Source organism: Rhamphochromis longiceps, linkage group LG5 (genome assembly GCF_057381845.1).
Source record: "Rhamphochromis longiceps isolate RC_006_pf linkage group LG5, R_longiceps_female_GT1.1, whole genome shotgun sequence".
Taxonomy (NCBI): domain Eukaryota; kingdom Metazoa; phylum Chordata; class Actinopteri; order Cichliformes; family Cichlidae; genus Rhamphochromis; species Rhamphochromis longiceps.
In genome coordinates, this window is record NC_140561.1 from 9280574 (window position 1) to 9304311 (window position 23738).

General features: G+C 41.7%; 1 protein-coding gene across 11 annotated transcripts in view; it reads right to left on the reverse strand.

The window, feature by feature from the left end:
* Nucleotides 1-272: 272 nt before the first annotated feature.
* chl1b (cell adhesion molecule L1-like b) overlaps nucleotides 273-23738 on the reverse strand; it is a 77366-nt gene continuing 53900 nt past the window's right edge. For 6 of the 11 annotated variants that reach the window (XM_085405660.1, XM_085405658.1, XM_085405653.1 and 3 more), the window contains 20 exons: nucleotides 23557-23688; nucleotides 21748-21888; nucleotides 20729-20840; nucleotides 20315-20481; nucleotides 20064-20229; nucleotides 19828-19952; nucleotides 19380-19481; nucleotides 18856-19053; nucleotides 18561-18631; nucleotides 17564-17786; nucleotides 16295-16410; nucleotides 15826-16030; nucleotides 15507-15629; nucleotides 11037-11216; nucleotides 9803-9832; nucleotides 8943-9014; nucleotides 6228-6389; nucleotides 5716-5847; nucleotides 4538-4610; nucleotides 273-2126 (listed from right to left, as the gene is read on the reverse strand). In XM_085405660.1, coding sequence (XP_085261786.1) covers nucleotides 1922-2126; nucleotides 4538-4610; nucleotides 5716-5847; nucleotides 6228-6389; nucleotides 8943-9014; nucleotides 9803-9832; nucleotides 11037-11216; nucleotides 15507-15629; nucleotides 15826-16030; nucleotides 16295-16410; nucleotides 17564-17786; nucleotides 18561-18631; nucleotides 18856-19053; nucleotides 19380-19481; nucleotides 19828-19952; nucleotides 20064-20229; nucleotides 20315-20481; nucleotides 20729-20840; nucleotides 21748-21888; nucleotides 23557-23688 — 2735 coding nt within the window. In that variant the 3' untranslated portion in view covers nucleotides 273-1921. Of the gene's footprint in view, nucleotides 2127-4537; nucleotides 4611-5715; nucleotides 5848-6227; nucleotides 6390-6548; nucleotides 6657-8942; nucleotides 9015-9802; nucleotides 9833-11036; nucleotides 11217-15506; nucleotides 15630-15825; nucleotides 16031-16294; nucleotides 16411-17563; nucleotides 17787-18560; nucleotides 18632-18855; nucleotides 19054-19379; nucleotides 19482-19827; nucleotides 19953-20063; nucleotides 20230-20314; nucleotides 20482-20728; nucleotides 20841-21747; nucleotides 21889-23556; nucleotides 23689-23738 lie in introns of all 11 variants that reach the window. The other 5 variants (XM_085405664.1, XM_085405659.1, XM_085405661.1 and 2 more) reach the window with 5 other exon arrangements.

The following is a 23738-nucleotide window of genomic DNA, read 5'->3' on the forward strand; positions in this document are numbered from 1 at the left end:
TTAAAGCAAACCTGGCTGAGTGATGACAGAGTATTTGAGGCAGATGCGAGCCACACAGTGAGAGTCCTCACACTGACACTCTCCACTCCCTGCTATCAACCATCAGACATGATTACAGCTCCCGCTTCTTGATCCAGTGCCTGGCTGAGCCCACTGCTTTGATTTCTCGAGATTCTCTCCTACAGCCGAAGTAATCTAACAAGATGCTCGACTCAGACAGAGACTTGACCCTGGTGTGGTATTTGTTAAAGTCATGCTACAAATGGGAACAATTTGTCAGACATCTTTTACTTTATTCAGATTGAATGAGGACATTTCACAAGGTAGTTCTTTCTCTCAGCTCATATTTTACTGATGGCTGGAGGTAAAGGCAGAGACTTCAGTCAGGAATTCGTCTGCAGGGACCTACAAATAGTACCGCGGGTAGCGAAAACATTAATAATCTCCTGCCAGTGATGGCTGCGACCAGACAGACAGTCAGACTATTACCCAGATGTAGGAAAGTAAAGCAATTTAATAACATTGAAAAACACCAATTAACATTTATAACATGCAATGCAATGAGTGAACTTTTACAAAACACTGCAGTTTTCCCGATCAGGTTGCTAATGTTAATGAACAACAGAAGTGATTCTGTTTTGGAGTGGCAGCATACTCAAAGTAGGGCTTAACAAAACCAATATAACACTTTACTATAGCACACTGAATTACCGGTGCAGGTGGATGGCAAATATTAAAACCAGACTGAGTAATCTGATTGACAAAAAGAAGCCTGTAATCCATTGCAGGTACTTCTGACAGTGACATAGCGATGCCACAGCTTCCATTTGCAGGATACAAATAAAAAAAATAAAATAAAAACCTTAGCTTTTGTTGATATTTTTTCATCATCTCTAAAAAATAATTGACATTGTATTACTAATTTAATAAAGTAGCAATGTAAAAAGGAACAGGCCCTCACTAATGAAAAGATCAACACATCCTTCATGTTTGTACCATATTGCATTCCTAAGTTTTTCTTTGTATGCTAGGGCTACTTCTTTCCCCTATCTCAGCTTTATTTTTAACAAACTGACAATAAATTGTATTGATCTGCTCATTCTTGGTTTGTAAAACTCAACACACTGGTGGTTAAATCCAATTTAATCAAGACTGGGTTATGCGTATAGTTATTTAATGATATCAACCTGTAATAGATTACATTTCTGAAACTTTTTACCCCAAATCTGCTGAAGCACCGCTTGGCTGTTACAGTAAATGTGTGATTTAAACTAACAGCTCAAATGTTTCTAAACAAGGTACAACTAAATAATATATCCTAACATCACAAGGAGATTCAGGAGCAGGAAGTGGTCTTTATAATATGCAATGATATGTGAACTGTCTTATTATTCTGTCAGGTATAAAACCACTGGAAAAAAATAAGTTAATAAGCAAACCTTTATACACATCTTACATCATATTCAATGAATCCATTTCAAATATAAAAGGTCAGTAATATACGTTCCAATTGAAAAAATATCAACTTGATATCCCCACTTTGTCTGTGGCCTGCTACAAGGTGACACCAGAGGCGAAGCTGCATATAACGATGCACAGCGGAGAGGGGAGTACAAAGAGTACTGCAGCTGAAGGAAAGGAAATAAAAACAAAGCCCTCTAAAATTTTGAGTAATAATAATTATAAAAAAAAGACACTCCACACATACAATATACACTATATATACACCGTATTTAGTAATGGTCATTCTGTCGCAACTTAACAAAACAGAGCTGTATAAAATGAGAATGGCAGTGTGCACTTGGCAACGACACATTACGTTTGACACAGAACTTGCGCTCCGCATGAATAATGTCTGTTTCCTGTTTTTCTTTTTTTGTTCCGACAGCTTTCGTGGAAACTGGGTGGCCCGTTCTGCTCCTCATGCCGGGGTCTGAATGGTGGCTTTGATCTCAGCGGACGCCCTCTTCTCCTTCCGCCCGGCGTACTCGCCGATAAAGGAGCCGTCTTCGTTGAACTGCGCGTCCTCATCGCCGTAGTCCACCAGGCTGTCCCCGCTTTCCACTGCTTTGATCTCCCTGCTCAGCGAGTGTTGGCTGCCCTTCAGTGGCTTCTCGTCGTTGTCGCTGCGAGAGAAGCACAGTGGATTTAGAAGCACCTCATTTCACCCATGGCTTCACTCTGTAGCTTGTTGGAGAGGACGGGGCTGCTGCCTCTACAGTGAGCCTCTGTGATTGACATTATCCTTTACCTCTGGTTGACCAATGGTTTATAATCACAAAGACGCACGTGTTGAAACAAAATTAAAACATGAGCATACGCGCCTCATTTGATCAAGTGCCAACTGGAGAGCAAATGAGATATTAGGAGGTGCATTAAACTGGTGCTGGTGAGGCTACACACATGCTGTGGTCTTGTAATGCAAGACAACAGTGAAACGATTACAAAGGATGTACTGTGTAATATTGTCATGGGAATTCTGCTGACAGAGCTTTTGACATCAACTACAGGAGCACGGTGGACCAGCTAGCTTTTCATGAATTCAACCATAGCCTGATTCTAAGGAGATTATGGACCAAACTTTAACCAAACTTCATGAAACGTGATTGGCCAAATGAAGAAGCCATTACATTTTTGGGACAGGACAGAGCATTAGATTTAGCAGAGGATGTGAATAGTTTCTGAGAGCAGAAAATGATAGATATGCTCGATAAATATAGATGTCGAGACAAAAACTGATGACTTTTAGCTCAGTAAAGTGAATAGCAGCCACCTTATTAAAAACTTGAAACTTTGGTTGGGGCCATTTTCTGTCTGTCCTAGATTACAGTGACGTGATTTACAGCAGAGAGCAGACTTGGCACTCAGTGACTTGAGTAGAAATCAATGGGAGTATTCTAAAATGCCTCTGCCATCTAAGAGCCAATCACCAGCCAAACTGGGAAACATTAGAGTCATGCTGCTGCACTGTTGCATACGCTCAGCTGAAGTACAGTTCAGTGGTGCCAGGGAGATTTAATCTTTATCATCCAAGTTTGTTTTTTATCATTGAACAGATCCAGGTTAGGTTTACTTCATCAATCAAGTTTGGGCTCTTTCTCCATTTATTTAGATGGACCTCCAAAATAACTGTCCACATAACAGGCATTGCCAATACATGCTTTTACAGGAGCGTTGCTTATAGACATGCTCAACTTGAGTCCCTCTTTATCCTTTATTATTTATAGTCTTCATCATTGCATCTTCCATGAAAACGTTGGGTAATCAAAGATGATACGGACGTGTTACTGTTTATCTGTAAGATTCTCACCGCTTCTGTGCTAAACCAGCGCACTGGGCCACACTGCACTCTAAAAATGAATTTATCATAAATCACAAATTAATAATCACAAACCACCAAATGTTTGTACCTGTGTCATTCGTGTCCTTGTTTCCTTCACTCATAGAGTTTTGTTTTGTTGGGTTATTTTTTAAATTTTTTTTTAAATCATTTGTACCCGTTCCATTTAAACTGCTGTTCGGCACCAATCTTTCCATAATGAAATAAATTAATATCTCATTATCAACACTCACCCACATCTGAGATTATATATTGTGGTTACTGACCTCATTATTTCCTGCCTGAGGCCAGTGCCTTTCTGTAGTCTTGTGGTCACTGTGAGGTTGAAGGTTAACTAGCACTTAATTTAGCTGAGCAGTACCAGCTTCAGCTTTGACTCAAACTGTGTGCTAAGCTAACAGTTTCTTTATTTTTCACTCCAAACTGTTGTATTAATCTTCTCATCTAAGTACCTGCAAGAAAGTAAACTAGCACATTTCTAGTTTATTCTTTGGACTAGTTAAGTAAACACAGCCAATCAGTGAAAAGCCGGGCCACCTAGCTCCTGAAGCGAACATGACAAAGTCTAAATGCTGTCACACTGAGCCACTTTTGACTTCATCATATCAGCATTTGTTGTGCTGTGCAGATCCCACTGATTGGAGAATTACACTGGGACTCATACTGCGTTAGACTGTTATGAATTGGACCACTAAAGGATTAATGAAACGTGCCCCGATATTACTGCCCTGGAGATGAACTGCTTTCAATTACACTGATTGGTTTTAGTGTCCTGCTGTGTGCCGGGCAGCTCGCGTTTGACTCCATCCGGACAGAAAATGGCAACTTGTGAACGGTGCCGTGGCTCCCTTTATGATGCAATCTGTCACAACACACCAACACAACACCGTATCTATGATCACAACCTCCTATGAAGGGATGCTACTACTCTGACAACATTGACGTGTAAACAGCTTACTGCTGTTTATCACATACTTTCCAGTTACTCAGTCCATCAAATTTCTTCAGCTGAAGAAGTGTGAGGCTCCATGGTAACCTCACGCGTGCTGGGGTGTCTTTTCAGTGAGAGGAAAAGCGCAAAAAAAACATTACTGAGAGGAGAAGATGGATAAGACCGCTAATACAGGAGAAATTCGTTGGCAATTACGCGTGAATTGCAGCGAGGTGATGAAACGGCGCTCTGAGGGTGACACTTACCTGTATTCACAGAATGTGTCGTCATTCATGCCCTGCGACTCCACGTCTGGGTGAAGGTCTTCTTTTTCTTTTACTGCTCACAAAATAAAGAGGAGATATCAGCCATTTCCTCAAGAGATGACTGGCAGTGAAGATCACTGTGTCCCCCGACTGTTAACATTATCTGAATAAGTTTGAGTGTCAGTCCCTAATTCCCCACACTTACTCACCAATGATCAATGCAAGCTTTAGATAAAATTTTGCTTATATATATATATATATATACACACATATACACACACATACACATATATATATATATATATATATATATATATACATACACACACATATATACACACACATATATATATATATATATATACACACACACACATATATATACATATATATATATATATATATATATAGTGTGTGTGTGTGTGTGTGTGTGTGTGTGTGTGTGTGTGTGTGTGTGTGTGTGTGTGTGTGTGTATAAATTTCTATATTTATTGGGGTCTTTTTTTCCTTAAAGAGGAAAAAATGAAGCCTTGGTTTATGTTTTTAAATCTAAATGTTTTCCTTTTGCGAAGGAAGGGAGAAGGGAAAAAAGCACATGGCTCAGGCAAATGAAAGAAAAGGTTGTCGCTAATGAGAACTTAATGAGGAAACAAAGGACAGAGCTGCATCTCGCTCTTTATTTCTGCTGACGAGTGAAACGATCGCTGGCCAGACGACAAACCTGAAGGCCATTAGCCGTGAATAATAAAGCTGATAAGGACTCTCGTGTCCCCAGTAGGAGGACTAGTGCTGAGATACCCCAGAGCTTCTGTCACTATTCACTATGCAGCCTGTTCATGTGCAGCATTTGCATTTTGTCTCGCTGTGGGCTCTGCACTTTGTTTAGATTGTTGGCTGGAAAAATAATGCAAAATTCAAATGCTGGTCATACAGTACAAATGCTTATTTTTCTTTCAATTCAGCAGCCTATTTTATGTATAAATTTGCATTATAATGGCCGGGGAAACAAAAAAAAAGGGGAAAACTATCATCATACATATTCCGGTAATGGCTTCTGGGATGATTGATCATTTTTTTCATGTCAACAAACAACAAAATGGAACTATAATGATGCTCTGAGCAGCAATTAGTATTCAAGGAAGGTGATGAGCGTGTGTGCTTGTAAAGTGAGGACCTACCGGAATACTTCCCTCCTTTATTTCTGTTGACAAAGCAGGCGATCAACACAATGAGTGTGAGGAGAGCAATGGCGCACATCAGCCCGATAAACCAGCCCTTGGTAGATATTCCTCCGTGAATGCTGGCCAGACCTGAGGAGAACAATATTGGGTGACTTTGACTCGCCTTGGCCTTTTCATCAGGACACTTGATTGAATGTTTACATCGACGGAGCATATCTGATGCAAAGGCAGCAGGCAGCAGGGCGCGCCGCTGATGGAAACGCTCCAATATTAATATTAAACAGCTAATCCTGCTTGTCTAATTAATCAAGTAAGGAACGCTGTACAAATGTAATTCCTTCTTAGTGAGCCAAATTAAATCCTCGTGACACCGTAAACGACCACACATCGCAGCCTGAGTCACCGTTCAAGGACACGCGAGTTGCACCTGTTCTTTTTTTCTTTAAAAGGGAGGTAAATTAGCTCTGCTTTTTTCATACTTTAAGCCATTTTTTTGTCCCCTTCCTCACCTGTTGGACCTGTAGTGATAACATCTTCAAATATACTAGAATTATAAACCCGGCTGTTAGGAATAAGGCGCACAGTGTACTCAGTCTCAGGTTCAAGGCCGTCAATGATGTGGAAAGTTTTAGAGGTGTTTAAGGCCTCTGTTATCTTCCAGTGACCCTCACCTGTGCAGAGGAGTGAATAATCAACAGTGTGTCAGTACACATGAAAACACACAACCACCTTTATCTAATGTAGAAATGGTTGAAAAGACACAAAGGTGCAGATGTGTCACCTACTGTTTCATTCTACTCTACTCATAAACCAACAGAGATTGAGCTTACGGTTGTTCATATATGTGATATAAAACTCAGCATGCTCTCCTCCAGATCTCCAGCTGATATTTGCAGAGCTGTCGCTAACAGCAGAGCTAACATTAAACAGGGTCGGGACTGACGGGGGGATAAGACGAGATGAGGAAAAGAAATGGAGAAATGGCAGAGAAGGGTTAGTAGAGGACAAAGCAGATCAAAGTGTTAGCAATCGTGTGTGTTTACAGGATAAAGGATGCTTTCTAAGGAAGAGGCAAGCGTGCTCCTTCCTAACACTAGGCATCAATTATGTCTGACAGAAGGGGACGTTGGGTCACTCTCACAACAGGACAAGAGTAATGTGGATAGGGAAATGGAACCACAGGTGGAGCCTGCAAAGCTGAATGGCAATCTACTAAAACCTGAAGAGCGATTTAACACCAAAGACTGCTGCATGATGGACATTTCACACAAGCAGAAATGAATGAAACATGGGAATGAAGTCAAGTTACCCCTATAACATGTTAATAAGACACTTTTCCCCCTGAGATTTATTATGGTTATTTCACAGTCCTGGAAGTTTTAAAGTGTTAAAAACAGTTTTTGGCCAAACCGGTGTCACTGCCTTTCTGTATTTCATCAATGAACAAACAAAAAAAATGTAATCCCAGCAGCTGAAGCCAGACAATGTTGGGCATTTTTCAAGGTAACTCAAGGTAAAGTGCAAATTATTAGAAACTCAACAAGCAGAAAAGCTTTTTCAGCTTTAATGTTGAATGAAAAAAATATTTCAGTGTTTAATTCAATTTAGTGAATTAATTCACAAAGTTTTCAGATTAATAATTAGCTTAAACAAATCCAGTTTTTATTGCTCTCTTCCTGTTAAAGGGGAGTTCTTCCTCTCCACAGTCGCCAAGTGTGTGCACATAGAGCAGTGGTCCCCAACGCCCGGTCCGTGAGTCGTTTGGTACCGGGCTGAAAGCTGAGGCTCGGGTGTGAAATTTTCAGGGTTTTTATCATTAACTCAGTTTCCGAGTCTGGGTCTTTTCCCGCGTTGTAGTTGTGTGTCTTATTTTGAAAGAAATGTTTACGCATTACCATAGTGACCAGAGAGCATTAAGGCGCAGAGAGGAAATGCTCCTCCTGAAATGTGCCAACTCTCAGTGTTGTTGGCACATTTCAGGAGGACGCTGCTAATAAAGTTACACACAGTGAATTTGCGTTTATTATTATATTTACAAAATATCACAGTTTTTGTCTTGGTCGTATCATTTTATTTTGTTGTAATTATCCGCGACACCTTAAAGGCTGGTCCGTGAAAATATTTTGTGTGTTCTAGCTTCATCTACCTCAGACATACCTATCAAGGTGATTTTATCCTTCTTATCCTCAAACAGAGAAAGAGGGAAAAACAGTAATTGATGAGCATGATTAGTATGGGAAACGTGTGCTTTGACAGCAGCTGTCTAAGCTAGTCAACAAAGCACAATCCACTTCATTTCACCACAGCAAACATGCAAATCTTCATCTGTGCCTCAAGCTCGGGTGCTTTATTTGCTCAGGTGATAATTCAGTTCACAAGAACACCTGTGTCTGGGCTGTCCATCCCAACAACTGCAAATGACACTCTCTGACTAATGTTGATGGATTAGTCACCAGCTATAGCAATTCTAGTCATTGCAAGTGTGTGATGACTTCGACTGACATAGACAATCTGAGTTAAAAATATCCAGAGGCTTGCTGCCGTGTTTTGTCACCATGTTCCTCAGCTTGCTATTACCTTCTGCAGAAAGCAGCTGCTCACCCAGCAGGGAACGAATGCCCTGGAAGATACCCCTTCAAAGTCAGAAATCTTTTTTTTTAATAAGGAGAGACCAGAAAATATTCTGATACAGGAGCTTTCAACAGCTTCCACTTATCTCAGTGTCCTGTAAATATCACCCTCCCAGTATGAGCTCATACTTCTCTGCATGGCTCAGGAGGATGTTTCTCCTTGCTGTTTTCTCTCTGTCCCCGGACCTCTTCTTGTCCCAGAGGTGTGTTGCTGTTTACCCAGTTGAAGATTACATGGAAATGTCAGGTGACTGCTGGGTCAATACACTGCCACACAGAGGGCTGAATGGGGCCCAACAAATCAATCACTTACAATTAGACATATCTGTCCTGTTCAAGTGACTGCACTCCACTGCCACACTGTGGGATCGGGATATAGATCTAGTATGCTAGATTTCCCGGTGGTGTAGCAGAGAAATGAAAGCTTACAGTACAATATGGCTACCATTTTACATTACAAACTAGTTGAAAAAAAATTCCTGAAGATGCTATCACATTATAATAGTCAATGCTCCTCTGCATTTATCCCTCAGCCTTTGCTGTCGATGCTGTACGGTTAAGGCTTTGCTGTGTCAGAAAGTGCTGTGGCTCTACCTATGGTGGAACGAGTGGGTTTGGTCACAGGGAACTTTGGAGTGCTTGGAGGTGAGGGGGAAGCTGACTTGCCTGAAAAGAAAAGACAGACCTTGTGGTTATCAATTGGGGCAAGGGCTTGAGGTGCTATCGTCTACTGTTAGCATGCATGCTGTTGTTAAGTACACTCTAAAATTAGTGACTATGCAATCTGAAACACGATCTAGAGTTTCAAAACTGTATTTCACACTTCTGAGATGTGCCTTTTCATTTTTACTCCAGTCCAAAAAAAGAAAGAAAAAGGGACGAGCTCGTGGCGTGTCTGATGCTCTTACTGCGGTTGGCTCTTAAGGCATCATTTATTACCCCAGCTTGTTGCACCGAGCCTGCCGTTGCTAGGAGAAAAGTCAATATTCGTTTACAGCTGCTAATGAGCCAAGATTAATATGAATTTATAATTAGGTTACTCATTACCAATTGTTATTAGAGAGGAAGCTGCAAAACTTTATCTAAGAAGAAGTTGACGGTTTTCTAATGAAAGGAGGCATCAGAGTGCTCTCTGCTGATGGCAAGGGCAAACAGCAGACAAGGTCAATTATGTGCAGAGAGGCTGAGTGTTTAGGGCTGCTAACTTCTGCATAGGACAAATAAAAAGTGTCCAAATGTTTGACAGTCAAGTCCCAATGATTTATTCAGCCCTACAGCAGCTACACACATCCATATTTCTAAACCTAAAAGCATGCGAGCACTACTAAAAAACAAAATGGTGAGCATGTCATACTAACATGAAAGTTATTCTATCACTATTTCAGAGCAGTTTGACGCTCTCTATATGTGTACATATGACATGCCACAGTTGCTGCATAAACAGATCTACATACTGAGGCCAACAGCAGGAGCCAAAATGGAAGCTGCAGAAAAGAAAAAAAGAAAAAAGACAGAAGGGACAAGCATTGCATGGCTAAGCAGACGTCCACATTCACAGGCACATTTATAATACACACTGCATGATCAAAGCTACATCTCAAAGCAATGCACTATTTTAGTGGCATATGTGAAAGCAAGCAGAGGACCATTAAGACAAACCCTCACACACACACGTATGCACACAGTGATGGAGGTGTTACCACAAATAGCTTTCATGCGCAGACCTTGAACCTCTCCCCCGCACATGTAATAGTCTGACAAAACTCAATACATATAAAATGAGCCATTCCTCCTGTAATCATCTCTCCGGCGTTTTTTTTCCCCACCATGCAAATAAACAACCCCTAAGAGCCAATTAAGTGTCTTTCTGTGATTGTGAGGATTCTTACAGTAAACAATAAGTAATCGCTTGCATATTAAGCACCTGTGCTGCACTTCAAAGTTGAGAGTTCTGCTTTTACATAACACAGCCTGAGTGACATACTACATTCATTTTCTTGTCCATTTGTATTGAAAGAGCCACCTGCTTATTTCTTATGACTACAGCGCATTTAGTGATACTTGCAAAAAGCTTCCTGCTTCAATCACTCGTACCACCGACCACAATCACAGGAGCTTGGCTTGAGTTTGAGCCAGATGAAGTATGGTGTGTGGACCTCGACTAATGATATGTAATTAAAAGGCAAAGATTACATGTTACAAGCTGGCTTATTATGATGACTTACCCGGCAACTCTTTCATGATTGCACAATTCAGTAATAAAAGCTTCAGTTTCCTTTCTGCTCAAAGCAATTTTCTTTCTCAGCTGATTGTTTCATAGCTCACGCTCTCTGTCCAATCAATAAGCACTTGCTCTCTCATGACAGTGACAAATGAAAACCTCCACTGCAGCCATATGAAATTGTTTATCCACAAAAATTACTTACATGGAGATATGAAAAGCTTGGCTGCTCAGGCTTATATCATATTGCACTAGTTCAATGCCACATCGAAATGGTAAAATGACTCTGTCACCTGCTTTGCTTAGCCGCGGTTCACCAGAGCAAATTGTGCTCCTCAGAGCTCCTCCGCATTCCCAATGTTCCCCCACTGAGAAAGCGCCACGCTCAACCAGCCCCACGCCCACGCAAGCTTATCCGCACACATAAAGCCCGATCGGCTCGGCTTTCTGGACCTTCAAGCACTCACTTGTTTCCAGGGTGGTGGTGCACTCGTCGCTGACGTCAGGCCCGCAGCCCACCGTGGTACAGGAGCACAGGTAGAACTTGTATTTACTCAAAGGCTCCAAGTCACGCAGGATCCACGTGGTGGTCTCAGGTTTGCTAATATCTACTGTCTGCAGTGGTCCCACTTCTTCTGTGTCATTGACTAGAAGTAAGGCAAGGAAAAAAAATACGTAAATGTAAGTATTTTGTCACAGTCACCTAACAGAAGGCAAAGGAACAACAAGGGAAAACTCTTATACTTACACTGCATTACATACACTGTAAAATATCAGGATTGTCTGCACCTACAGTGTATTAAGCATAGCCTCTATATAACATACAGACTTAGCCACTGTGACTTCACCCACTGGCTAGAGAAGTCCTGTTGTGAAGCCTCACATTGCTGTGTCTTGCTGCTGATGATCATGTGGATATTCTCAACGAGAAACCGCTCCTGTGGTAGTTATTTTAGGGTATTTTCACACCTGTGGTGTTCAAGTTCATTTAACTTGGATTCTGGTTCGTTTTACACCTTGGTGTGGTTCATTTGTGCAGACGTGAACACAGTAATCAAGACACTTTGGACGGGTTGGTCCAGAGCAGTTTGTTTATGACGTGACTGTGATCTGACCTCAATCCGACCCAATTACCAGGAGTACATTGCAGGTTCAAGGTAAAAAACTTGCCATAGCTATCCACGCTTTATATTCGGAAATGCAGCACAGATGTACAAAGGTCAGTACAGGCTAGCAACTAGTCGTGACAGAAACGTAAATTCTCCATGTTCTCCAATAGTCCAAAACACAGCACGTTCTTCCTGTATGCTGCTCATTGCATCTGGTTCATCCACCTTTAATATACAGCTTGTGGTCGCGAGAGGAATTTTCTCACTCATTTTAAATTCATACACAGTAAGGATCATACAATGTAACTATGCAGAGTCTTCATATTCGATACATGTACCATAGTAAGAACACTTGTTTCACAGATTTCAGTCCCTTGAAAACACAGCTTCCTTACCTAGTTTGTTTTTACATTTGAAGAGGTGTTTTTGCCTGACAGGCAGCATACTTTATATTAGTACTACACTCCCACATTGTTTTTTCCCATCTCCAAAAGGTGTCAGCAATTAGTTCTGCTGGAAGTACTTGTGCACGCTGTATACAGCCTGATGAAACTCAAAGAAGTTTGTGTCTTAGTGACAACATATTTGTTTAACTGCTTTACTTTTCTGATCTACTGATGTGACCACACATGAACATGCATCTAAGCCTCCACATTAGAAAACCATTCTTTCCAGCTTTTCTTAAAATATAATGTCTATACCAAAATAATTCTGGTCATGATAGTTTATCCATACATATAGAATTTTGATTTCTTTAATTTTGATATGATTGATATCATAATGTCGTTACCCTCTTATCCCATACTCTGCTCTTCCTTGTACCCAATGCCTTTTTGTTCTTCTATTTTATTTTATTTTTTAACTTTTGACTGAATGACTCCAGTATTTTGACACACAGTGAAATGTTTGACTGTGCCTTGTTTTTGGGGAACTCTCTACTGGCCTTTCAAAATACTTCCAACTGACAATCACAGGACATTTCAGCTCTGCCAAAAAAAGAAAAGAAAAAGCAAATGTCACTTGTCATTTTGGTTTGTACATTTCCTGTTTGGGCTTTAAAAAAAAAGAGGCAACTTGTTCTTTGCTTTTTCAGGATTAATCTCTCTATAATGTCTCCATTAACAAAAAAACAACAACCCTGAAACAAAACAAAAAAGAAAATTGTGCTCCACTAATTTATGGTTGCAATTTGTTTGAGTTTTTGGTGTGTGCTCTCTGCCTACATTGTGATGGGATCTCATTTTTCACTACGTAAAGCAGCCCAGTAGGTAGGGAGGTGGCATTCATGTTCTTTGTGACAAAAACAAACACAGCAGGTGTTGAGGTGACCTTTGCTGTGAAAGAGGTGCCACGTCTCTCAGGTAGAAGGCAACAGAAACAATGACAAGAATGTATTGGTCTGCTTCTCTTATTTGCCTGGATGCCACCCGCTGTTATCAGACATCCTGATTTGCTTTAGTTTTTTGGTTTTTTTGCTCAGTTTTATTTCCAGGGACAAAACCACTCGAATTTTAGTATATTATGCAATCAACTCTGGTACAAAAAAAGAGGCCACAAGCATCATGTTTCCACCCTGCGGTGGCATTACTTTCTCACTTTTACGGCAAAACTCGGACCTGACAGCTGGTCCGTATGATCTTATGGAGTGAACTGGCTGAAGGCTTCAGACTTTGGCGCTTCCACTAATGACAAATAACAATATTTCCAAATATTCTTCATCCTAGCGGGCCAAACACAGTTGGCCTTGAGGAGCGTGAAGCAAACCAAGACTCTCCAGCACTGAAATGTGACCTGACAGCAAGTGTGAGTTTAGCTCAAATGGGAGAAAAACAGACAGTTTTATAGCCAAGGTCATTTTTAACTCCCACTCGTGTCGATATAGCAGTTCAACGCAGTACAAACTTCACTGGAACGGTCTTAAGTGCTCAAAAATATGTGCCTATCTCAATCTGCATCACATATAATTGGAAATAAAGTGGATATTTTATGAAGCCTTGAGTGGATTTTCAGTGCATAACAGTGAAATGATCTGTGTACTCAGGATTAAAGACTTCAATATGACAAAACAGGTTGAGTATGAGCGCCCATCTGTACTTTTATGACAATCTTATCTTTGCCTTGTCAAGCTCCCTGAGAGACAGTCAGACGGGTGTTTAGCCTGTACTGACATATGATGCCCCGGGCTTTAGAGCGGGTTAACAGCTCTTTAAGGCAATGTGACTATATGCCACCCACTCAAGTTATGAGGGTGACTTTACTCAGTCTTTACATTCATACAAGCTTTAAGTGATTCAGAAAAGAACTTGATAAAAACTTGTTACTGACTGCAGGTAGAGGGAAAATGTTTATGATTTCCACATCTCCTGGTGTGTGTCCCACACAACTAGATCTTATGTTTTTCCCCTGCCGACAGTTTATTTTTTCCATTTCAAATTTGCCAGTGGTACTGCAGTGGATCCAAGAAAGTGCAGAGCAGAGTTTGAGGTTGTTTGGCTGTGCAGTTTTCAGATTGGGTATTTTAACAAAAAATTGTTATCAGTGTTTCCCCTAGAGTGGCAGATGTCCAATCTGTGAGGGGGGGGGGGGAGGGGATCACGCACACACATAGACACACCTGCGGCCACATAGTGAACAGGTACACACACACGGACACATTCAGTGAGTGTATCCTTCAGGCTCTCCTCTTTTCAAATCAGCAGGTTCATGATTTAAGGGAAAGATTTAAGGGACATCTGTAAATTTGGGTTACTCTCCCTCTAAAGGGGAACTGCACTAGTTAAAGATAAAGTCACGAGCTGATATCACCATCGAAAGGCTTTATCCTAAAAACGTGTTATTTCAAAGCAGGTTAGTTTAAGTGTTTTAAACCCAGCGTCGATCCGGCTTGCGTTAAACAGTGTGTTACAACGGGGCCTCTTGTGAAACCGGTGAAATGTGAAGCTATTAAAGGCTGCTGTGAAGACGAGCATAGTCTTAAACAGCTGCGCCGTAGCTTGAGATGACTTGTGTCACTGATGATACACTGACAGCTGGCTGCATTATCCTCAACGTTTCACACATGACTTCCTTCAAGGGGACTTCAAAAAAAGAAAAAAGTCACACTTCAAAGAGTCCATCAGCTTTATTGCTGTGGCACAATGAAAACGTCCTCTCCTGAAATACTGCGTGACGCTGGGTCCTTTTTTTGTGCTGCCGCCAAATCAAACTCAATTAGCCGGGAAATGCAGCACTAAGACGTTGTTGGAAGTTAGTCATTAGCTTCGTTATGACTTTTATTTAAGGACAGCACAGTGTGTGCACATGTGGGATGTGTTCAGGGATGATGTCCCCTGGGACAGAGCTACGCTGAGGACGTTTCCTGCAGACAGGATGGGGTCAGTAAAACCGGACCTTAACAGACTGTGACTCAGAGGCCTTGTTCAGCACTAGCCGAGCCGCGATCATGACACAGGCCAGTAGACACCACCCTGACATGGTTCCTATACACACACTCTGACCCCAGCCTTATTAGAGCAGAGCAGCAATTCTTCTTTCTGTGTAAAGGATCATGGGTTAGACAATCACCACTTCTTTTCCCAAGAAACTGTTCAGGTACTGCACATACTTGTCTGCAGTGCAGTATTGTGTAGAGGATAAGGTTTGAAACAGTTAAGCCGATATGCAGTCAGAGCAATAGATGGCCTGTTTGTTTTCTTTACAGAGTACAAGCTGAGGGTAAACTCTATTAAACACAAGATGAAAAACACATCATCTTCTCACAGCAATACAGAAACATCACCATTATATGTGTGTTGATTAAGTGTAAGGATGAGGAATAGGGATACGTACTGAGATGGTACTTAAGGAGGTAGCCAATGAGAATCCCATTAGGCTCCAACGGCGGCTCCCAGGCCAAAGAGACAGTGTGCCTCTGTACATCTGTGACCCTGAAATCATGATTTTTCTCTGGGACTGCAAAGGCGTGCACACACACACACACACACACACACACACACACACACACACACACACACACACACACACACACACACACACACACACACAGAAAGCAGTCAAATTCTGCAACCCAGTTTACTTGGCTATTATTAGATTTTCCCTTCAGTAGTTGTGAATCAATACACTCCATGCTGTTTTTCCACAATCTTACCTCCCTCTGGGGTTTTGAAGTTGACGGGATGACTGCCTGGGCCGTTGCCCCGCCCGTTGAAGGTCATGACGATGAGGCTGTACTCGGAGAAGGGCGTCAGAATTGGTACCGTGGCGTGGTTCTTATCCCCGGGGACTGCCAGCGTGTGTTTATCTCCGGGACTTTTCTTTGAGTCCACCAGACTGCGCAGACGCCACCAACTTATCTACATCAGGAAGGAGGCACACAGAGACATCCTCAGCAGTGCCTACAAGATATCAAACTTTGAACATCATACATATGTACATGTGTGAAGGAATGCTGACTGAGTTAGTGTGATTTTTTTTCTGGTGCTGTAAGCAAGAAAACATTGAGCTGGACACCAGTAAAGGAGACAGAGTGAGGTGAGAGAAGCAAATGTTTAGAGCAAGGTCAGTGCCATTCCTTTTAAACTGTGTCTAAAAGCAAAGGTCTGGTTTTGAGGTATTACCCTGTAGCCTCCCAGATGTCCATGTAACTTGTCCTTGTGTACTCGTGTCCAGCTAACCTTGACCACGGAGCTGTTCATCACCTCCACAGCTACATCATCAGGTGCAGCAGAGGGAACTGCAAAGGCAAACACACATTATAATCTACAATAGGCTGCAAGTGAGGGAAGGAAAAACAAACCCAAACAACACAAAAATACAAAGTACTACTCGGCTTGCTTACATTTAGGGATCACTGATTTACTGGAACACCTACGAGGAGGGAACTCTACTTGGAGTCACAAAAAAATGAAAAAACAAACAAAAAACAAAAACAAGTGCTACATTTCCTAAAATCCCATTTTACTCAGGACACAGCAGTGAGAAAGTGTCATGACCTGAGGTGACCTCCTGAGGACAAATCCAAAAGAAAGCTAAACAAAAGAAAAAGAGTAAAAAGTACGGTACATGGTGCTTTCTTCTTCTAGCACACTGCAAAAATGATTTTCAAGAAAATAAAAAAACCTTGTTTATGAACATGTTTTCTTATTTTTTGTCTAAAAAGAAAACATTCTTAACAAGCAAGTTTTGCACAACTGCACAAAATTAAACTCATTCTAAGAAAATATGTCCAACGTTTTCTTAAGATATTTCAGCTCATCTTGAGCTTTCAGTTACAGGATATGACAATGGTTTGGCTGAAATTCCAGAAAGAGAATAAGATTATTTTTCTCTTATTTCAAGAGTAAGGGCACTCAAAACAACTTTTCAATTTTACTCATTTAAAGATGCCAGTTTAGCTCAATGCGTTCAGCATGCGCTCACATGCTGCATGGCTGAGAGTGGCAAGCCTGGGTCTGACCCTCGGCCTGGTTAGGTGGCTAGACAACCTAGCAAAAATTCTTTCCATGTTTAGCATAAAGCTAACAAAGGCCAAAAAAGTGAAAGTTTTTGCCAAAGGTCATGTGGGCACAAGCAAAATGAAAAAAATGTTTAAATGTTCTGAGGTTTAGAACATTTAAACATGTTCATTTTTTCTTTTCTGTTTAGCTTTGAACAAACTGCAGCAAAAGCCAGCTTATTTTCCCCAACTTTTCTTTTTAGAAGGGCATTTTTAGCCATGCCATGTGTTTTGTATTTGCCAAAACAATAACTTTAAAAAAAACTGCTCCGCAGAGAGGAGGACGGCTGCAGTAATATTTATTTGCTAGGAAGTAACTTCAAACTCCCCTTTCCCATAACATATTCTCATTTTATTGGGAATACTGAAAAAAAAATTAACTTATACTCACAGTCCTCTCCTGAATAGCCAGTCACTAACTTGGGCTCAGGTCCAAAGCCCTGACGATTCTTGGCTTGGATCTTTATTTCGTAGGGAACAAAAGTTGGGGTGTTCTTCACCACGAATGAGTGTCTCTTCACTGTGTTCTCCTTCCAGTCTTCTTCCACATCTTGTCGTCTGTAACTCACCTTGTACTCCAAGCCGGGACCATTGTGCTCAATTGGTAACAGGGGCTGTATCGTAGCAGGAAAAGAAAGAATGGAGTGGGTTTCACTGAGACTTTCACAGTTGCGTAAGATACTTGTTATATTTCACCACGCTATGTCACTCCTTCCATAGGGGAAAAAAATGACTTGTCCGGTGAACATTGCTTGGAACAATGCTTTATCCCACCATCTAATAAAACAATGGAACAATTGACCTGGTCTAGCAGCAAGGCTTTTCTTTGATATAGTGCTTGCTGAGACTTTATAGATGAAAAGATTCATCTCGTCACAGAAGTCAGACCGTGAGAAATAGAATGAGATACCATTATCCACAAAAGCAAATCATTAACAGTAGGAGAGCTCATGAATCCAGGATTCAGGGGCTACATTACCATGACGGGGCAACCGGATAATAAGTGAAGGAGAGATTCATCTTTCTACAATAAAGGCCAATATATGACTGTGAGTGTTAAAAAGAATTTTTTTTATCTTCATAGCTTTCCTTTCTCTTTCTAATCAAAGACAGAGAGCAGCCTTGAATGAGGAACTCATTCATGGACATTCCAGAAAAGGGCTTCTTTAAAGATCTCTAGAGTGAAATATCATAAATGGGCCATTTCTGTTTCTTTAATTCCTATTGGTAATAGCCTATGAAACATTGATAAAACTTTATCTCTGTTCTCAGAAATTCTTTGACTGCTCAAAACTATAACGATAGGAATAATGTGCTACGTAAAGGTAGGCCACGTCGCAGAACTTGCAGAAAGAAGATAATAAAAAAGACCAAAGTCTATTTCTTACCTCCCATTTGATATCCATTTCATGTGGCAAATGACCTTCGATTCTGATATTTTCAGGGTTCCTGTCAGGGGCTGTGGAGGAAAAGGAGTATAGATTTTGTCAGCATTGCAAGTGGAAGAAATCTCCAGTGAACGAGGCACGCGAGAAAGCAGAGTTTCAACAAGAATGGAATCAATTATGTAGCAGGTCTGAGTGTTTTAAAGTTCACAGAGCAGCAGCGTATCAAGTGGGCTGGAAGACCCTAACAAAAGGTACTACTGGTAAATACTGAGCGATGAAAGGAGGAAACTCAGACCTTCTGGAGGAGTTTTGTATCTCTCTGTGGCCTCGCTAGGACGCCCGGTTCCCACAGCGTTCACGGCGGACACTCGGAAGCAATAGTCGACATTGCCGTTGAGCTTGAGCTCAGCAGAGTTGCGGTTCCCAGGTACTCGGAGTAGCTCCTTCCAGTTGCTTGGTTCCCAGTGGCTCTCCTCGTACTCGATAATAAACTCTGTTGACAGGCATAGAGACAATCAGAGGTCTCCCTCACCGCTATGAATCCTGCCAAAGGATTACTTATCTAACCACCAGCTGTGCAGAAAACGCCTCAAACCCTGCTCTGGGCTTGTACATTCCTCAGGGAGACTAATCATGATTCATGCTTGGATGAACCAATAATGGATTCATATTGTACAAGATGGTATCAAACAAATCTATTTACATGCAGGATGCTGCTCAGGAATGTGTCTGTCATATTAATGGCATTCGCTACGAGATGCACTGATCCTCTCTGCGCTGTATGTCCTGACACCTGCACACATGGATGCTCCTTTTTACCTGTGGTTGAGCTGTTGTGGTCGTCCCCGGGGACCCATTTCAGCGTCACATTTCTGCCCTTGCGGTCAGACAGTACCAAGTTCTCCGGCGCATCGGGGACATCTGAAAATCATTGTAACGGCACGGCTTTTAGAAAAAGAAAATCACAGGGACACAAGATCTCTGCAGCAAGAAAAAGACCCGGGGAGCAAACGTTCAATCGTTCCCAGGAGTCAGAGGATGTGGAACCAGCTGCATCGCTGTGCTGCCCGTCACTGTTTTCTTTAGACTTTAACATGTCGACAACATCTTCAAAGAAGCTGTGCTAATAAAGCCACGGTCTGCACCTTCATGCTCTGCGCTTGGCTTCCTGACATTTTGTGGCCTTCTCGAATTTGCTGCGCATTAATGTAGCACCAGGGTGCTCTGAACTTTTGACCCCCGAAGCAGCGCTCACACGTAAGCTCACCTAACACCATGAGGAGGGCTGAGGCCACGTCTTGGTCCGCTGGAGTTTTTGCCACACATGTGTACACACCCTGGTCGCTGTGGCTCACATTCATGATGTGAAAAACACCGTTCTCCACAAAGTATCTGTCGGTAGAAACATGGAGACGGGGTATTGATTTACCAAAGGAAAAGGGCTTTTCAGCTGGGATTAGGTCTGCAGTGCTGTTTCACCAAATAAATAAATAAAAATTCTACCTTGAATTCTCAGTGTAGTTGAGGGCTATCTCCATATCATCTTTTTCCCACAGGAGCTCAAAGTCATTGCTGAAAGACTTGTCGTACTCCGCCAGGCATGAGAGCTGGGCCGTGGTACCTATTAGGATCCGCTGGTCCTCCGGGGCCACTACTATTCGAGTGGGATCTTCCAAAGGAAGGACCAAGTTACTTACATTTTGAGGCCCGTGTGAGGCTTAACACAATTCTTTTAAATGACTAAAACTGTTTACCTTTTACATAAAGCATGGCATTGATAGCAGATGATCCCTCTGTGTTTTTGGCCAAACACGTGTACTGTCCTGTGTCACCCCTCTCCACATTGTAGATCTTCAGTGACCCGTTTTCATGAACAGTAAACCTGGGTCCATGAACAGATTCAGGGGAGTCGTCTTTGCTCCTGGAGAACATGCAAAAGTTGTCAGAGGGGAGAAAAATAAATGCAAATACAGGTGGTCTACACTACTACACTATGGCAGCAGTGAAGCGATAAAAGCAGGACATCAGAGCTGAGTGACAGGGCTACTTCAGCTTGATTTGAAGAAATAGCAGGTCGTGGGTAATGAAACAGCCAGTATACTGAGGGAGTGCACGCATCGACCAGCTGAGATCTACTGCCCTCTGCTGGTAAAAAAAGCTACACTTACCAAGTGATTGTAGAAGGAGGAGAGCTGAAGACCTTGCAGTGCATCGTCACTCCCTTCCTCTCCACAACAGAGTATTCCTCCCCCTCACTTGTTAAAATCATGGGCTGCAAATCTGCAAAAACCAGCAGGAGACGCTCATCATAACATCGTAACAGTGCTGTTAGAAAAGCACAATATATTTTTTTCACCGTGGAGGAAATGGCTTCGACAAAAAAAAAAAAAAAAAAAAAACCCACACAGCTAGATTAGGTTTTAAAAGCTGATAAAACAGGAATGGAAATAGGCAGATAACTGCAGGTTAAATGAGGTGACAACAGTGTTGCTTTACTTGTGCATTAACTATGAGCTTGTTGTGTTTTTAAAAAGGAAAAAAAAAAGAAGAAAATAAAAAAAAACGATTCAGCTGACAGGTTGTCAGAAATGAGCAAATGTGAGAAAGAAATCAAAGCTGAAAACAATGGAATAATGAGTTCGCTGAGTGTGTGCACCTTATCAGTTGTAGCCAAAGCCTCCCATTAAAACGCTCTGTCTCTACTAATTGTTTACAAAGGCAGCAACTGGGACTCAGCATTGAGAGACTGTCCAGCTTTATTAACTCCTGTGTCACCAAGAAGCAACTCCCCACATTTGAGCTGCACAACAGATTTTTTTTTTTAATCTGCTCTTGTAAAGCAGCACATGTTTGTCTTGTGGCACTCGAATTGGTATGGAATTGAGAAGGGACTTGTTAGCATATAAATGGTAGGGAACAGGGCTTGTTGCTCCACAGGGAGAACGGCCATCCTGAATGAAGGACAGCTCTCCTTCCCTGGGCTCCTCACTGTTTTATGGGCATATGCCAGCATCAGCGGCAGCTCTCGAGCTTGACACATCAGTCAGCGATCTCTCTGTGTCTCACAAGGAAGTCTGAACCTTATTCATGTACGCTGCGACACAAATACTTTGTATGGATGGTATTTTCATAGACCTCGGATGGTGAAGCAGAATTTAATAAAACTGTGGCTCGCTGATATACTTACTCATGATCATGATGTTTGCATTGGACAGAATGGTTCCGTGTCTATTGGAGGCCTCACACTGATAGACAGCACTGTCAGAAACTTGGGCATTATGTATAACTATGGTGTCACCAATTACCCTCCTGTTTCGTGCTGGGGACTCTGGAATAATACAAAGGTACACTCAGTGAACACAAAGTTTTAAACCAGCACAATTAAAAAAAATCTATATGCTAAGCTGAAATTCCCAAATTAACTAACATCAAAAGAATGTGAAGCAACAATCACTTTGATTTTAAGTCTAAAACATCTGTGTGTTTGCTGTGTTAAAGTGATGTCGGCTGAAGTTGACCTAGGACCTGGCCACACTTTGGTGTACTACCAATCTGTACCAAAAGATGGAGCAGCAAACCAACGTAAACTTCTGTTTCAACCAGTTTTACCCTGGAAATCGGGCACATGCAATCATACAAACTCAGATGTTGGAGTTGAGGTGTGGTATCTTTAGTGCGTTACAGAAAAAGTGAGAAAAAACAGGAATTTTTTGGGTTCTTAAGCTATATGTCTGTGAAGGTTCTCAGTCATCCAGGTCATCGTAGTCAAAGGAGCTTGGAAAGAAAAGCGTCTGGACTTCTTTAAGTTGCTTGAAGACGTTTCACCTCTCATCCGAGAAGCTTCTTCAGTTCTAAGGTCAAATGGTGGAGAGTCCCAGATATAAACCTAGTGGGAGTAACCCCCCACAGAGGGACAAAAGGACCCCCTGATGATCCTCTAATCGCCTGAGCCAAGGTGTGAAACTGGGTGTGGGTCCCAATCAGCCAGAGTTTCGGGTGTGTTCATTGTGAAACCTGGCCCCACCTTATCATGTGAATTCCTGAGATCAGATGGCCCAGGATGTGAGTGGGCGTTAAGGCGTCTGGGAAGGGATCTCAAAACTGGATTATAGATGGCAGAGAGTTGGTGTCGTAAACCACCGGCTCTGTTCAAAGATGGTCGCTCACAGTGGACATAGATGGCTTCTTTCACTCCTCTTCTTAAGCTAATTAATCTTTAATCAAAACAGATCTCAACAGATCACATTCATCATCCTTGTAGTATATATAAATATTTAATCATAAATATATGTTCTCTCTATTTTCAATTTTAAATGACAAACTTAAATCATTTTATAATTTCATTGAAAAATACTTTGCTACGCGTCCATGCAGTACCTTGACGCCCCCACCAGGGGCCTTTCACACTAAATCCCAGTGAACTAACTGGGTACTACAATTGGTTTTATTGGTTGTTTGCTTTTTTGGATGGTTTTTAGGGGGGTTGTATTGCAATGTTTAAAGTACCTGTGCACAATGTGAACATAGCCTAGAGGCTTCACACTAACAGTTAACACTGCAGCTAACGTAGCCCTAACTAGATTTGTTATAATAAACTTTCCCCAGCTGTCAGGGATTTAAGTGACTTCATATTTTGGTTTTTGAAGCCATAGAAGGTCTTATATCCCTCATATTCTCAAACATGCAGTGCACATTACCTTTAATGTACAAACCTAATTAATAGCATTCACGTCAGTGTTTTACTTGTCTCTGTTTGTCTTTTCTTAGATTCTATGGTTGTGTCTCAACAGATACTAAACAATTATGTTCACATTCATCATCCTTGGAGTACTTTCCCACTTCTGGATACTTCCTCCTCATGTTCTACGTTGTAACACTGAACAAAACAGCATCAAACTTTAGCCTTTCTGTGGGGTTCAACATGTCTAGCAATCACAAGGAGCTCGCAGTACAAAGAAGTGAAGTGAGCTTTAAGTGAGACTGCTGTGGGACTGACCCTGCAGAGGTCCACCGTTCACCCTCCATGTAGTCGTCGGCTGAGGAATCCCACTGGCAGAGCACTTGATGTGCACGTCTGAGCCGATCATACTGAGCTGACTCTCAGGCTCAAACACCCACTCTGGAGGCTCTGAGAACACACAGTCAGCGTGATGTTATCAGTATAAAGAAGACACTGAG